Here is a 17,500-nt window from a genome sequence, read left to right on the forward strand (position 1 = left end):
TTAATTTTTCAATTATCTATTCACACATGACAGATGCCCAAATGCAAACCTGGAAGTACGTATAATACTACTACTGGATAGCACAGGCTTAATTTGAAGGTGGACAAGCTTTATAATGTATTCTACTACATTTGTAACAGAATATACCATAACTACATATGTAAATATATATACTTATACATATATGTGTGTGAGTGTGTATAAAACCAAGAAACCAAGAAGAATAAGGACCAGTAGCTATAGCGCCACTCTGTTGCTAAAGCCCACATCTTGAAAAGTAAAGAGATACAAAACATGTTGAATTCAAATTTCACAATTTTACACTTCAGTCTTGCAGAAAATAATATATACAGAGAGAAAGAGCTCCTTTAAAACAGCCTTGCTTTTCGAATGCCAGGACATTCCCAGGTAGCCTCATACTGGCAATCACTGTCAGATGGACTAATACTGTTGGATTGGAATCAGGTGCCGAAATCTTGTAGATTTAACTGTATGTAAACAACTTGCAATATACATATGTTCTTTTAATAACAGCTCCAGCTTCAATGTTGCTCAAAGACTGGATGACTTACAAAAATGTAAAATTAATACAAAGCTTAATTTCAACATTATGAAAGCAAAGAAAGATTATAAAATCATGGCAGAAAAGGAAATTAAAACTGAAGCACTTCACACAGATTAAAGATACTCAGTTAAATATTAGTTGTTAGCAGGATTTGTTGATCACAAATAGGCAGGGAGAAGAATTCAGTTTAATTACACAAACTAGTTTAAGGATTAAATTTACTGAGCTGTGCAGTGCCAGTACAGGAAAAGGTGCTAGCAACACACACACACACACACACACACACACACATACATACATACAAATAAATAACACAGAATACATTGTAAGAATTACAAGAGAATATATGCAACCAGAAAGGTAAAACAGTTAATAGCACATCTGTATTTAATGAAGCTGAAGAGAAATACTGAGTTAAAGGATAATAATAGTTGACAGAAAATAGATAAATAAATGCAATAACAATAAAACAAGAAAGTTGTTTCAAACAATCAATATGAGATAAATTAATATTGGCACTGATAATACAAAACCTTATCAAATAAATGAATATTTTTCATATTTTAAAGTAAGAGAATATGTACAAAAACATACACACAAATTATCACCACTCCCCAGAACCTTGAAACTCTATAGGAAATAATACTGTTTTCCTCAGTGTGAAGTAGAAGAGAAATAAAACTCTCTTGGATATGATACAAGTTTATCACATATTTTTCAAAATATGCTGAGACTTAAGCCTGGCAGCTAAGTGGAAGTGAGACACCAAGCAGAAAGTGTTCATCTTAGAAACAAACAACAAAAATACTACTACTAGATCTGGATTCACAAAATGTGATTCAGTAGCTCAGTTTCATATTCAGATACACATCTCATCACTAATACCTTAGACTTACAACATATGTAATGCAGGAACACATTTCTGTGCATTTTTCCATGCTTGCAAGGGTGGGATAGTTTATTATTGAAGCAACTGTTTTTATATCGGAATAATAAACACTGAACTATACAATATGATGCAAACTGAAACAAGAATCAGGTGCCCTGTTTAACAGTATACCACAGTGACAAGCAGTGAGATCTGAACTCCTGACTACACAGTCACCAGTTTCACACCAGATGTCATTGTTAGGAATGATAATCCAATGATGCAACAGTAAGTATTTTAATGCTGAACATGATATAAAAAGACGATCAGATGACCAATCAGCAACTAGATTGATAATTTTAGACACTTATGTACCTAACTGTTCAGTTTCAGATAGGGCAATTGTATTAAATTTTCCCAGGACCAATAGAATACATAAATATCAGCAAAACAATATGTCAATTAAACTATGTGCACATGTATGTACGTACACATCATTTGTTTTAACCCTTTTGTTACCATATTTCTGTTGAAATACACTGCTTTTCTTTTTTCAATTAATGATGAATTTAGTAAAAGAGCTTTGCCATTATTAAACTGGTGTTTAAAACATAAATTAACATGAAATTTTCATGGAACGTTTTGATTTAGATGACTTTAAATCAAGACAATTTTATCAAGAACCAGAAGTAGTATTAGACAGGTCGGTGCCAAAAGGGTTAACATTGCTTTCCATCACCATGCTAGTATGAGTAAATACTATACTAGTATAGTAAATAGTCCAAGCTAAAGAGCTATTCTGTGTCTGAAGAATCCACTGCATGCTGTACAGTGATTGTTGATGGGCAAGTATTGAAAAAGAAGTCATATACAACAGAGACTAGTATTTTATTTAATTTGTGTAACAGATGATAAATGACTATGACAGGCCCATCAAACCCATACCAGCATAGTTTTCATTGGTCAGTCATTCCTTTATCAACTGAATTTAAAATTATGATGATACACATACACATACACAGTCTATTTTTACAATTTACTTTCACTAAATACCATACTATTTAAATGTTCTATTTATCCTGGAAAAGTTAAACACAAGTGATCCATGTATGACTAGAGGAGTTGGCTACAAAAGTTAGTCTGAAATAATTTAATCCAGCTCCAGATTGTTTTGCCATCTTTTCCATATCATGTATGACATTAAAATGATTATAATTCCATTAGCACTGAAGACTGGGTTTCTAGATTAGGGTGTGCCAAAATTCTAACAATACAATGTGGTAATTTCCCACCATGTCTATTGTAGCTGCAGTTAAGCTTCACATGATAAAAACATGATCCTTTTCTTCCAAGAAAAGTTGATGTCTACTGTTTCAACTTAGCAATTAAAATAATTTATTAATACTAATCACATTCTCCTTCAAGGTTGAAAGGATTTTTTTATTCTTCATTAGGAAATGCCAAAAAAATGTTTAAAAGGGTATTAAAATAAAAGTTGAAATGCTCAGGTTTGTTAATAAAACCAACTCACTACACATGCAACTAAAATATAATCTTACCATGGTAACTAAAGTGTAAACATTTATAACATATGGGCATTATAGGGACCCCACAAGCTGCATTCCACGTTACTCCAGTAAATCTAAATAAGAACTGATATAAGACAGAAGGGATCTTTCATTCCTACATGTATGGGAAAACTTCTCGAGTACCAGTGACACAATAAAATGCATCCTGTTGACTTAGAATGCTCTGTAAAGTGAAAACCAATCAGCTATAGAAAGCATGCTAAAAATAGAATATACAAGCAAGACATTAACTCCACAAGTTGCATCACAATAACTTCAAGCAAGAACTGCCAGACAGTAGCATGGTATCGAAAGTCCTTCTCACATAAACAACCTCTCCAGTAATGATGACAAAGTCCACACTAGAAGACATACACAACAATGTTAACTGGGTTTTCTCAGTTATTTCGTGTGAGACATGATGCAGACTTAGCTGCATGCCTTTCCTACCATTTAATTCACTCACTGGAAGACCAAGACAGAGAAAGGCATGTATTTTTATCAATGAGTAACAATAACCAATGAAGAGGTACAGGTTGAACTCATGGCAGTCATTAATTAGTTGGTCAATACCATAACCTCGAGGATATTGTGCTTCAAAAATATCTTTTAAATGGTTATTCAGAAAACCAACAGGGAAGCTGCAAATTCAGTTTATTTATATTCTGTTAATATGCATTACTTGGATTAAAAAACATTTAGTTCTGTTTAATCCTAGAAATTACTGGTTTAATTTTATTGTGACACAAACAATTCAGACATAAAGCTTAAAGTGACATACTTAAGAGCATAATGAAATATTAACTTTCATATAAATGTATAGTTAATTAGCTGAAATATAATGCAAGTCTGAAAACATCATTATGACTTTGATTGACAGTGACTACATTCAGGATATTGATTTAAACCATCATTAAGTTTGATGTATAAGCAAAGAGACGGTCATTGTATGTTCTATATACAAAATTGTCACAAGAAATTTCTGATTACAAATACCAATATAAACCAACACTTGCAGCACTTTCCTGTATATTGTTCTTGTCTGCAGCATTTCAAAAAGTTTCTATAGCAGTATGGTTCTAATAGGTGAGAACATAATGCATATGGCAGGAGTATCCATCACTCCATAGAAGTGAGAAAAATATAAAAGCATAATGATCTGTAATATCTAATGCCAAATGCTCAATTATTACACTATACTCCTTAAAACAGTACAATATTGTCTCAAACCGAACTGACATAACTAGACTATTAACAAAGATCTGGAAATGTGAGGTCTTCAAATATTACTAACAATAAAACACACACATGCACACACATAACCATAGTCCTTATTATTGTAATGTGAAGATAGACATTAAAATCTAGATAAGAGATTCATCGTGAAGAAAATGTTAATTTCATTATGATGAAACCATAAAGAGTGAAACTGTCTAAAGCTAAGATTACATTACCATACAACAGTAAGGATATCAACTCATATAAGGATATCCAAGTACATTGATGGTTAGTGTGCTGAGAAACAGAAGTGAAGAACTCAGATTATTAGTATATTAAAAAAAAGACAGGGTATCTGCACAAATAATATATTGAAACTGGATAAATAGCTAAATAAGCATATAGGTAAATAGAAAATATGACAGTTGCAAATCTGAGAAAATAATAAAAGTAAGTAACTAAATGTATTCTTACTAAGAGGTCGTGGATCAGTATGCTGGGTCTACAGAAATATATATATATATATATATATATATATATATATATATATATATATGGTCTCTAAAATGCTGCTGCTCAAACCAAAGTATAGCCAGTAGTTGTAACAAACTGCTAATAAATAAATACACATGCTTTCCAAATTTAGGAATTAGTATCACTCACCTGATTCAGACATATAACTTGGTGAGCGAGATGCTGATCTAGATTTCTTTTTTTTCTTCAATTTATGACGGGATGAAATGTCATCATCTGATTCAGACTGCAAAAAAAAAAATAGAGAAAAGGATTAAAAATGTTTAACCCTTTAGCATTCAGATCAAATGTAATGCTTATTTGTTCAGATTGTTTTGAATTAATTATGCATTATCTCATAGCTTCAAGATTTCAGTGAAGTGATTATTTTATTCTTAGAATGACATTGAAGGGGAGGCATGATAGACTGGATCTGGTCAGTTTGAACTAAAAACAGGTAGGATATTCTGGCTGGATATGGTTGTGGTTTAAATGCTAAAGGGTTAAATATTTAAAGAATTGACTGCAAATCATAGATATTTTTAGTCCTCATCTAGAATAGCTTTGATCAAAACCATCCTAACTGTGAACATCCAGTCACATTTACAAATAGTCTATCTAAAACTACATTATCCAACATGTCTTTTTACTTTAATAATATTGTAAGGTGTGATTTATGAGATGTTTGGTTGCTAATTCAATCAGGTCATATAACTATGGTCATATAATATAGATATTATGGTTGGTCAGTTGGTTGGTTGGCTGGCTGGCTGGCTGTTTGGTTCTTTTATATATTTCAACAATAAAAATATTTAATAGTCTTACTTTAACCAGCCTAACTAAAGTCAACAAGGGCATTTACAGATGCCTCTGTTTGACCCTTCAAGGTAATGCCTCCACCATGGCTGCAGACTAATGACTGAAACGAGAGTGGGATAAGTCAAATAAAAGAATCTCAGTACATGTCTGGTACTTTATTTTACTCAAACTAGTAGGACCAAAGGAGAAATTCAGGATTTGACTTCACATAGTAAAGTACTAGTATTTTGTCCAGTACTCAATTCTACCAATAGTCTAAATCAGAGCTCTGCAACCAGTATGCCACGGCACACTGGTGAGTCACAAGACGATGCTAGGTGTGCCACAGTGTAACCTGAATTTCATTTTTTCCCAACACTTTTAGTTATTATTTTAGTTCAGGTGTGCCACCGAATTTTGAAAAGAATATAAATGTGCTTCAAGTGAAGAAAAGGTTGCAGAGCACTGGTCTAAATCATGCAAGTTTCAGGTCATACAGGAAAAAAAACAGCCCTAAAACTAAAAAGAGTGGTGGCTTCCAATGCTGTACCTAACAATCAGTTTATTCCTTCCATTTTTCAACACGTATAATGTATCATAAACACTTAAAATTCATGACCATGACTCATGCATAAGTCATTTGAAATTTGGAGAAATCAGTACTTAACCATAATGAAATTAAAATGTATTGAAGTAACATGTAAATTATATAAAACAGAATAATTATTTTTTGGAACAGTGACATTCAAAGCACATAAAGCTATAGATAATACCATGTAAACATTAGTTTAAAAAAAAACCCTTTAGACACAAACCCACATCTCTTGTAAATGATGACAGGCATTCAACCAAATTCTTATGATGTCAACAATATAGAGTTTGATTTAGTTGAAAGGTCAAGATTAAACAGAGGTCAACATATGGATAGTAACTGCGCACCACTATGATATTTTAGAATCGTGTTATTTTACAAAGCGAACTGAGTTTAAATGGAAAATAGATTTCTGTAAGATATCCAACTCAAGTGCTGCAGATAATGGTCACACTAACAATTTCTTCATTACAAGAAAAGAAAATCTATTGGAGTGATTAAAAGTGTAATGAATGCAACAATACTAAAAAGATTTGAACTCAGAACACAAACTAAATAAGTAAATACTGTATGGCATTCTATCTATCATTCTACCCATGGTGCCACAATGACAGCAAATTTTCAGGGCATAGTCAAAAATCAACTAAACTGATCCTACTTACGTAATAGCTTTAATATATTGTTATGGATTCAATTTGTAATCATTAACATATTTGTTTTAGTAATAAATAATACAATGTTAAGAAAAATTGACCAGCTGGTACTGTTGGTAGAAAAAGATTACATATAATTTGATGTAAATGTTATTCAGTACTGTAGAACAACAAAAGAGCTTTTACTAAAAATACATACAGAGAAATACATCAGCTGCTACAATATCCGGTGTAAAAAGAAAAACATAATTTTAAAATTTAACAAAATAAAAACAGATACAAGAAAAATTAACCTTGAAAAACAAATATTTAATGATGAAACTATATTTATAGCAGACTGTATTATAATTTGGAAGACTATGTAGTTCATGGAAAGAAGTATTAAATGCCAGTCCACATATACAATCAATATGTACAAACCAGCACTAAGAAAAAGACTAGAAAATTACATAACAGTTTATATAATGTCTCGTAGTCATCCAGGGTACTTTTTCACTGTACATATGATTGTTCAGCTAAAAGTAGTTAGCATAATGGAGAATGCCAAGGGAAACACAGTTCTTGTTTTAAATAATAATAACAATAATCCTTTCTACTATAGGCACAAGGTCTGAAATTTGAGGGGAGGGCACTAGTCGATTACATCAACCCCAGTGCTGGTACTTAAGTGGTACTTAATTTATCGACCATGAAAGGATGAAAGGCAAAGTCGACCTTGGTGGAATTTGAACTCAGAATGTAGCGAAAGGTGAAATACTGCTAAGCATTTTGTCCAGTGTGCTGACAATTATGCCAGCTTGCAATCCTTTCTGTTGAAGGTACAAGCCTGAAGTTTTGTGGGGTAGGGGACTAGTCGATCACATCGACCCCAGTGTTTCACTAGTACTTATTTTATTGACCTCGAAAGGATGAAAGGCAAATTCAACTTCAGCAGAATTTGAATTAAAAACATAGAGTCAAAAGAAATACTGCTAAGAATTTTGCCCACACTAATGATTTTGTCAGTTTATCTGTATAATAATAATAATTTCATTTACAACAACAACAAAAGCAGCAACCACCACCATAGTAAAAGGATCCAGTACAGAACTATTTCTGATAACATTATCAAATGTAATCCAAATAGTAGCATAAAAAATAATAATAGTAGTATTTAATATTATCACTGACTTGATTTTTGTAAAGCGTTAAGATTAAAAGACAATTTCACTGGAGAAAGAGAGCAAGGTTTCTATTTTAAGCCAATCTTGTGTGTGTTTACATCGCCATCCAACCCATGCCAGCATGGAAAACAACGTTAAATGATGATCACACATGCATGCACGCACGCACACACGCACACACGCACACACACACACACACACACACACACACACACACACACACATATATATATATTGAATTTTGACTTTTGTTTATATTTTACCTTTAAAATGTGTAAACTTGCAAGCCATTTTATTATTATCAATAATGATAACAATACCTGTTTAATTAAAAATTATACTAGCTCACGGTATGTTCATTTTGAATGTTGTGGGGGCATTCAAATGTAGGAACGCACATGATGTAATGTAATGAATATTTCAGAAATAGATGTTGTAGCATTAGGTTCAGCTGATGAGCCTAAGTACGATTTTTCATACAGAAAGTGAAATCAATTGATCCCGAAATATACGCATTCCTTACTTCTGCATTCCATGCAAGGTAAGCCTATTTCTGTTATATTCATTGCATTGGCCATGTGCATTGCAAGAGTAATTTATGGTTTTAGAGCGATGGTCTTGTTTAAAGCATGTGGTATGTTAAATACCGATTAAATTTTGTTTATATTTTACCTTTAAAGGTGTAAACTTGCAAGTCAATTTATTATTATTATTATTATTATTATTATTATTATTATTAATAATAATAATGGTAATAATACCTATTTAATTTTAAAATATTATATATCACGATATGTTCGTTTTGAATGTCGTAGGGGCATTCAAATGTAGGAATGCATAGGTGTAATGTGATGAATATTTCAGAAATAGATGTTGTGGTGTTAGGTTTGGCTAATGAGCTTAAAAGTATGATTTTTCAAACAGAAAGCGAAATCAACTGATACAAAATATACATATTCCTTACTTCTGTATTCCATTGCATGACAGTGGCTTCAAAGTTTCTCAAGTTGATGCCTTTGTCAGTGTATTTAAATAAACGTTTTGACAAAAAGTCTTAATCTATTAAGACTGTATTTGTTTGTTGTTTGCTCCATTTCTCCTTACAAACATCACCCCTCAAGATTGTTTACAATCACTAGCCCTTGCCAGGCAGGGAGTATTGGGTTTAGTATGGAAATCCTGATGATTAATATGTGGAAGCCAGAGTTTTCAAAAGAACTCCACCTATGCAGTAATTAAGAAATAATATTAAGGGTTGCAATGAAACCAAAGATTATTATGATATCAGATGCGTACTCATCATAGCTTTGGTGATTCTGAACACTAATGTCAGTACTTAGGGAAACTCAGTGTTTATGGTTTTATCATAAGAGGAATGAATGAAAATAAGGAAAGTGAACTCCCAGCACATGAGTATCTGATATAAAACTGAACGTAAGTAAAGCAGTATTCTTCAAAATACAATCCAGCAACTATCAGTGCTCACCTTTGGGAATTTATTGATTGACATGGCAAGGCTCAGGTGTTCTGCCAATTGAAGTCTCCTGAATCAAAATGTCACAACCTTTTCTTTGGTGCACAGTAAGAATAGTGGTGCTGATGACATATAGCATAAGCTCCTTAACTATTAGTGTTGGTATCACTATAACTAAGGTGAACATGAAATTCTCAACAGCATTATAGAGGATATTTTTCTTTTCTTTAATGAAGTTTATGAAGTGATAGAGGAATTAGATCTTAACCCTTTGGTACCAGCTCTATGATATAAACTTTCTGTTTTGCAGTGAAGTAAATTAAAACTTACCCTCAAAATTTTAGGTTAATTTACATTCCAAACACTAGCTTAATAATAACAAAATTATTTTACTAAATTCTTCATTATTTTCAAAATTAAATGAAACAAAAGCATTGTATTTCAATAGAAATATGGCAATGAAAGGGTTAATTTGCAAATTCTGCAGGATACTGAAGTATTTCTTTTTGATTTACAACAGTGTCTACTGACTTTTAGGTAGAACTAGTTCTTGGAAGTGCATGGAACAATTTGACAGTTGATGTAGACTTTAACATTTATTTTTTTATAACAGCCACTCTTCTATTAAACAATGCAACAGGTTTAGAAACGATATTTATTCTCAATTCACCTTCTGGCTTAATAACTGAACTTATGATTACTGGATTCATGGCACCATTACAACCTCTCCAACATCCCCTCCTATATCATCATCATTTAACATCCGTCTTCCATGTTGCCATGGGTTGGATGGTTTGACAGGAGCCAACCAGGTAAAAGACTACACCAGGCTTCACTCTCTGTTTTGGCATGGTTTTTACAGCTAGATGCCCTTCCTAACACTAACTACCCCATAGAGTGGACTGAGTGCTTTATACGTGGCACCAGCACAGGAGAGAGCAGTTCTGGCATGGTTTTTACAGCTGGATGCCCTTCCAAATGCCAACTTCACAGTGTGGACTGAATGTGTTTTACGTGGCACCAGCAGGGTCACCAAGTAACTGGCAAGACAAGGAATTTTGAGAGGAAAATGGGCATTAGAAGAGATGATCGGTCAGATGATGAAAGATTCAGCATGACAGAGAGACAGTGAGGCAGAAACAGGTGTCTTGCTATATCAAAATAACCAGAATGCTGATCTCTAAGAGTGACTCCTTTTTGTAGACAATTTGGAGATTTTAACATTGGTCCAAAATACTAAAAAGTATGGATTTCGATGGCTTTGGTCCATTTTTGAGATCACTAGCAGGCTGAGATGGAAGACACCTGGCAACACTACAGTTCTATTGCTATTTCAGATCTATTGACATGCAAATCCTGCAATGTTCTGTCCAGATCTTCCAGAACTACCTTGCAACCTATTGCACATAGATACCAAACAATTCTTAACATATTAGCAATGCACTATATTCAAGAAGCATTAAGAAACACAATGTGCTATAAAGACTCCTAATAAGGTGTGTGGTAGGAATATATTTAAAAAAAAAAAACACAATAGCTCTATCTTTGAGTTGACAGGTTTGGAAAGTAATAGACTATTCTGAAATGTCTTTCTAGCTCCATCACAGATGTCAAGTAAATTCAGCTTCTTCCTGTCAAACCATGTCAAAAACAGAAGAACTGACTGCCCTTTCATCTGAATCATTGTCATCGAGTTCACTGACATTTCGAAATTTTGTTATTAGATTATTACAGTATATTATTACAGGCACAGGAGTGGCTGTGTGGTAAGTAGCTTGCTTACCAACCACATGGTTCCGGTTCAGTCCCACTGCATGGCACCTTGGGCAAGTGTCTTCGACTATACCCTCAGGCCGACCAAAGCCTTGTGAGAGGATTTGGTAGGCGGAAACTGAAAGAAGCCCATCGAATATATGTGTGTGTGTGTGTGTGTGTGTGTGTGTGTGTGTGTGTGTGTGTGTGTGTGTGTGTGCGTGCGTGTCTGTGTGTGTGTGTGTGTGTTCCCCCAACATCGCTTGACAACCGATGCTGGTGTGTTTACATCCCTGTAACTTAGCGGTTCGGCAAAAGAAACCGATAGAATATGTACTAAGCTTACAAAGAATAAGTCCTGGGGTCGATTTGCTCGACTAAAGGCGGTGTTCTAGCATGGCCGCAGTCAAATGACTGAAACAAGTAAAAAAGTAAAAGAGTAAAAGAGAGTATAGTTAGGTTGAGGGAAGTTGTATTTTAAGAAGTCCGGGATCATTTATACGCTTGAATTTGTCAATGAGGGCTGCTTTACAGATTTCCTTGATGTACTTTATAAATTTGACGCTTGAATTCTTCAGCAAGGTCATCAAGACACTTGAGACTGGATGGTTCACTGTTTTAGCAGCATGGTAAAAAGGACCCTAAATTTCTGTTTGAAATGCAGAAAGGTCTGACTTTGGTACATCCTACTGGACATGATTTTTTTTTTTTTTTTTTAAAGCAAGACCAGTATTAAGAAGGTCTCTGTATGTGGTACAAACTTTGTCCTTTACTATTCAAAGATTTTGAAATCAACTTGAACCTAGCACTCCATGAAGAGTCATAGAAAGAAACATCCATGTTATCTGGCATCTACACTCACTTTTAAAGGCACTGTCAAAACTTATGAGAGAGTGATTTTTAACAGAGGTATTTTGCTTGCTTCATGTGCATTATTTGTTCCATATATAGTAGGACAGAACCTGAGCAATGCTTTTTTTATTTTTATTTTTGTCCCAAACCAGGCTTCAGGCCATGGAAGCATAAGAAACTACAAACAAGAAAAAGGTGGTGTCTACAAATTTAAAAGATGTCAAGTGACAGAAAGCTTAAAGGACTGAATATCACAAACCAGAGGAAAACAAGACAATCGTAGTCAGTTCCAGAGAGCAGCAACTCAGGGAAAGGTATCATACTGATAAAACTTGAAAAAGGCTGTAAGCATTGTGGTTGCGCTTGCTGTACAGCAGTTTATTCAGCAATGTAAATATGTTGGCCATTTTCCCAAATGGACAGCAAATTGTTGAATGGATGAGAAAGATAAAAAAGCACCAGAAAATTTCAATGCTGCTGATGCACTGTTCCTGCGAGAATAGGATAACTATGTCACAACTGTATATTTCATTAGAATAAATGCTAGTGTCATTTGCAGACATATTTGACCAACTTTAATTAATTCCAGAACTGAGAATTAAGTTGTCAAAGGCCTTGGTCAGGAGTGAACAGTTGGGAACTGGCAGTCTGCCCAGCCAAAGTTTGGAAACTTTCATCTTCAGATGCTCTTTCTTCTCAAGGAACGATTACGAAGAGTTGATTAATGTAGGGCTGATGTAGATAAAATCATCCAAACAAAGATTGCAATTGATTTTAAGCGGGAAGAAAAATACTGTGGATGCAAATTTAAATTTTGGTCATGACCAAAATTTAGTTGTGTTTTTTGTTTTTTTTTTAATGTTTACAATTTATATTTCCATTACTTATGATAAATGAGGGCTAGTCATCTCGTTAAATAAGATTCAGTTCAAATTAATTTTGTATGTGCAGTTTCCAGACACTTGTTAAAAGAAAGTGTTTCATTATTATTATAACCCAAGTAGTTCATGTTACCTGATGTGGCCTGAAAAGAACAAACATACTGCAATCTGGAGAAGGAAAATACCTTTGACCAGATGCAGGTTCAGAGTTACTGCTGGTGCACAACAAAGGGTAGAAAAAGAGATTTATAATATAGAATGCTCAGAAGTTTCTAGAGGACAACTCGCTGAAAGCCACAAACCAGATGTGACTGATACACAGTTCCAACCAAAACAGATGATAACATGGTGCTGGGACAGTACTGTAAATTAAGGTATAAGCAAACTGAGAGAAAAGAGGAAGCAGAGAACACTATAAAGTTGCTAGAAGAGAAGCTAGAAAGGAGAGAAGCAAAAAGTAAGAAATTTACAGGTTCTGCAACAATCAGAGGTGTAAGGTACACCAGGCTGCAACACAATGTACAAGAGAGAATTGAAATATCAGGAAAAGAGTATATGGGATGATAATAGCACTTGATCTTAATGACAATAAAAAGAAAGAGGCATGAAATTACTATCATGAAAAGTTGTCAAATGAGGAGAATTCACAAGGGACACTGGGTTAACTCTAAATACACCCAACAAAGAAACTAGTTATTGGAATAAGACATGTAAGCAGTGAAGGCAACTGGCTCATCAGGAATAATCAGTGAGATGCTTAATCTGGCAAAGTAGAGAATATGCTAGTCACTCACCAAGTGTTAATTAGATAGTAACAGTACAAAAATATCATCCCCAATGACTGGCATAACCGTCATCATTCTCAAAAATGACAATACAAAAGATGCACTAGAGAGAGGCAACTACAGATGCATCAAATTGTAGGACCAAAGTATAGTTACAGAAAGAGCTATAGCACCATTAAAAAGAGTTAGCTAAGGAAGTGCAATTCAGCTTTGCAGTAGAAAGAAATGCTATAAATATCATCTAGTGAGAAGTACTTAGCTAGGACTAAACCCCAATACAAAGTATTTGATCAACGTGGAGAAGGCCTCTGATTAGATTCCATTCTCTGTAATAAGGTGATCACTGAGGAAACAAGGGGTAAGTGAATTAATTGTAACGGATATACAAGCACTGTGCAGAGGGACAGTCAGCAATGATTTCAGTAAAGAATTTTGTGTGTGGCTTGAGGCTGCACACAAATTCCTTCCTCAAATCATTAGAGTCCCCTTAGGGTTTAGTTCATGACCGGATTATATCTGTATACATAGTATGTACCCCTATGAAATGTTTTCTACTATAAACCATTTTGAAGTTATGACTATACATTTGAGGGTTAAGTTGCTAGAGAATTAAAACATTTTGAATTACTTGACTAGCTTTCATATTCATTTGGTTTCACTTTCCAGATGCTATTTGTCTTGTAAGCATTGTATGGATGAAATATTGAAGATACTTTGCCACATGCAGAAACTGCAAGAGCTGCTCAGAGGTACTGAAGTTCATCTTCTGAATCTATCACAATGTTGGAAATTCTTCCATATCACCACAAACTGACTGAACATCAAAAGTATAGCTGATTTATTTTTTTCAATAAAAACGAAAGCAGGTGGTTTGCATTGTATCATTACTTATGTTGAGAAATAAATATTACATGACAATAATAAGCAATCTGAGTGAGGGTTAGAACCAGACTAGTCTCCAAAACATTTAACAACACAACTGCTACATCATAAAACATTATGGTAACTGTATGCTGACTTGCAAAAACGCTATTCTCTTTAGCAACAAGGGGAATCAATCACTAACACACACTATAAAAAAAATTTCACTGACTGTATTTAAAACAGCCAAATCTGGTTAACAGAGATGGACCACTTCTGCTATATGGTAATGTTCAACTACTCATTTCTCAAATCAGTCTACAAAAATGATTTTTTTTTTAACACATTACTCATTTGATAGCTCCCCAATGGATTAACACTTTTTCAAATTAAACAGTTCATACATAATAAAAGATATGCAAATAAAGAAGCTATAGCTGAATCATTTTAGCAGTTCACAGTTTCAAAGGGAGGGCTTTCTGTTAAACAGGAATGAATAAGCAGCTTAACATCACGTTAGCAAAAGACCACTGAATTTGTAAAATTTGCTTTTACTAAAGTTGCGAAGTGGGAGAATCATTAGCATGCCAGGCAAAATTCTTAGCAGCATTTCATATTTTCACGTTCTGAGTTCAAATGTTGCCCAGGTTAACTTTACCTGTCATTCTTTGGGGTTGATAAAATAAGTACCAGTTGGGAATACCATAAAATAAATACCATTAAGGTCAATCTAACCAACTTAGCCCCACTCCCGAAATTGCTGGCCCTGCGCCAAACTTTGAAATCAATATATTTGTTTCTACTTTTGAGAAACCACACTTCATGAGGCACACCTAAGGTGTGTGTGTGTGTGTGGGGGGGGTCATGTGGTTAGGAAGTTTGCTTCTCAACCACAGGATTTCAAGTCTAGTTTCCACTATGCGGCACTTTGAACAAACATTTTCTAAAATAAATTCATGGCCAACATCAGCCTTGTCAGTGAATTTCATAGACAGAAATTTCAAGAAACCCAGCATTTAGGGGTTTGTACGCATGCACATATTTGTGGTGCATCTGTGTAATTATTTACATATGTGCTCTACAATAGCTAGTGCTATTGTAGTTATCACTTTTGTCAACAGCTTGTCCTATCACCTCGTACCTTTGTAGGCATGTGAAATAAGAGATTTCTTATTTGGAAAACAGATAAAGGTTAGCAACAAGGAAAACATTCAGCTGCAACAACATCTGAACAATGTATTCATCTAACCCTTGCTAGCATGAAAAAACAGACAAAATAACCCACTCACTCTCTTTCTCTCTCACACACACACACACTCACCACCGAAACCACCACTACCCTCTGCATTATCATTGTATTTACCTCTGCTTAACCATGATTGCATGGGTTAGATGGATCATCTCCAATACATCATCCATCATTCGTTACATTCCCTTGTCATCTCTAAGAAGTATAACACACCAAAACTCAATTTTCATCATCTCTGCACAGGTCCTCCTTAGTTTTCCTCTTCCACAATTTCTTTCCACTTGGATCTCCTAGCACTTCTTTACCCATCTATTATCCATACACATTAGTCACACACTACATCTGATTTCTATTATAACCAGTTTATCTTTAAGCTCATCTGTTCCACATCACTGAAACACATTTTACATTATATATACAGCAGAGTATGCTTGCTTCATTTCTCTCCAGGCTTTTCACATCCTCTCAATGTAATGCCCACATTTCAATACCATACAGCATTGCACACCATGTACAAGCACTTTACAAGGTACCCTTCACTTGAGAGAATCCTCTTGTTGCCAGCAGCAGTAATAGCTCCCAGAACTTTTCCTACCATATTCATATTCTGGTTAATATGATTTGAGAGCACCCCACTCCACAGTTGATTTATGTCAGTAAGATAACAAAAATTACAACCATTTCTATGGAACCATCCAAGGATTGAAAAGAATTTATCTTACTAGTGTTCTGACAGCTGACTACACTACAATACAACGTCTATAATCAGTCAGCTTCCATTGATCCTAATAAAGTTACTTATTTCTTTATTGCCCACAAGGGGCTAAAGATAGAGGGAACAAACAAGGACAGAAAAAGGGATTAAGTCGATTACATCAACCCCAGTGCTGGTACTTAACTGGTACTTAATTTATCGACCATGAGAGGATGAAAGGCAAAGTCAACCTCGGCGGAATTTGAATTCAGAACATAACGACAGACGAAATACAGCTAATTGTTTCGCCCAGCATGCTAACGATTCTGCCAGCTCGCTACCTTCCTAATAAAGTTACAGTACACATTTTGTTCACTCCATGTACACTGTATGGAGTTCTTACCTGGGCCTTTTCCTATATATTGCGCATGGCCTAAACCCTAAATCTTCACCAAATTTACTCTACAGCCTTTCAGTTCTGCTTTGTTTTGGAATTTCTTCTCTAAATCATCCGCAAGGTCTAGTATAAGAATTAAATCATCAGTATGTAGCAGTTCCCCTTAACAGCCTGTCGTTTGCTCCATCATAGCTTGAAGAATTATGACGAATAGGAGGGGACATGCACATGCTTAAATTCTTACTGAGCTCACTACTAAATCTTATTTTGCTTACTGCATTGCTATATATAGCTTGCACCACTCACACAAGCCACTCATTTGCACACAGCTTTCTTAAAGACCACCACGCAACAGAGTTCGATATCCAGTCAAAGGCCTTCTTAACATCAATAAATGAAAGATAGAGATGTTTACTTTTAGTTAAAAGCTTCCCAAGAAGGCAAGATGAGTCATACACTGACCTGAAACAAGTCCAAACTAAATCTCATCTAAGCTAAGTCTCTTCCTAACCAAGTGTACTATAATCCTCTTTCCATTACTTTCATAACTTGGCCTTACCTCTGTAGTTGCTTCTTTCTAAAGTTTCTCCTTTGCTCTCGCAGCAGCTGACAATTAT

At 34.5% G+C, this 17,500-nt stretch overlaps 1 protein-coding gene across 6 annotated transcripts in view; it reads right to left on the reverse strand.

Moving 5' to 3' along the window:
* LOC106881150 (pre-mRNA-processing factor 40 homolog A) overlaps positions 1-17,500 on the reverse strand; it is a 123,166-nt gene that overhangs the window by 24,609 nt on the left and 81,057 nt on the right. For all 6 annotated transcript variants that reach the window (XR_008264720.1, XM_014931453.2, XM_052969965.1 and 3 more), the window contains one exon: positions 4,883-4,979. Coding sequence is in view for 5 of the 6 variants with exons in the window: in XM_014931453.2 (XP_014786939.1) it covers positions 4,883-4,979 (97 nt within the window). In the remaining variant the exon portion in view is untranslated. The remainder of the gene's footprint in view (positions 1-4,882; positions 4,980-17,500) is intronic.

The sequence above is a fragment of the Octopus bimaculoides genome, chromosome 1, assembly GCF_001194135.2.
Source record: "Octopus bimaculoides isolate UCB-OBI-ISO-001 chromosome 1, ASM119413v2, whole genome shotgun sequence".
NCBI classification, from domain to species: Eukaryota; Metazoa; Mollusca; class Cephalopoda; order Octopoda; family Octopodidae; genus Octopus; species Octopus bimaculoides.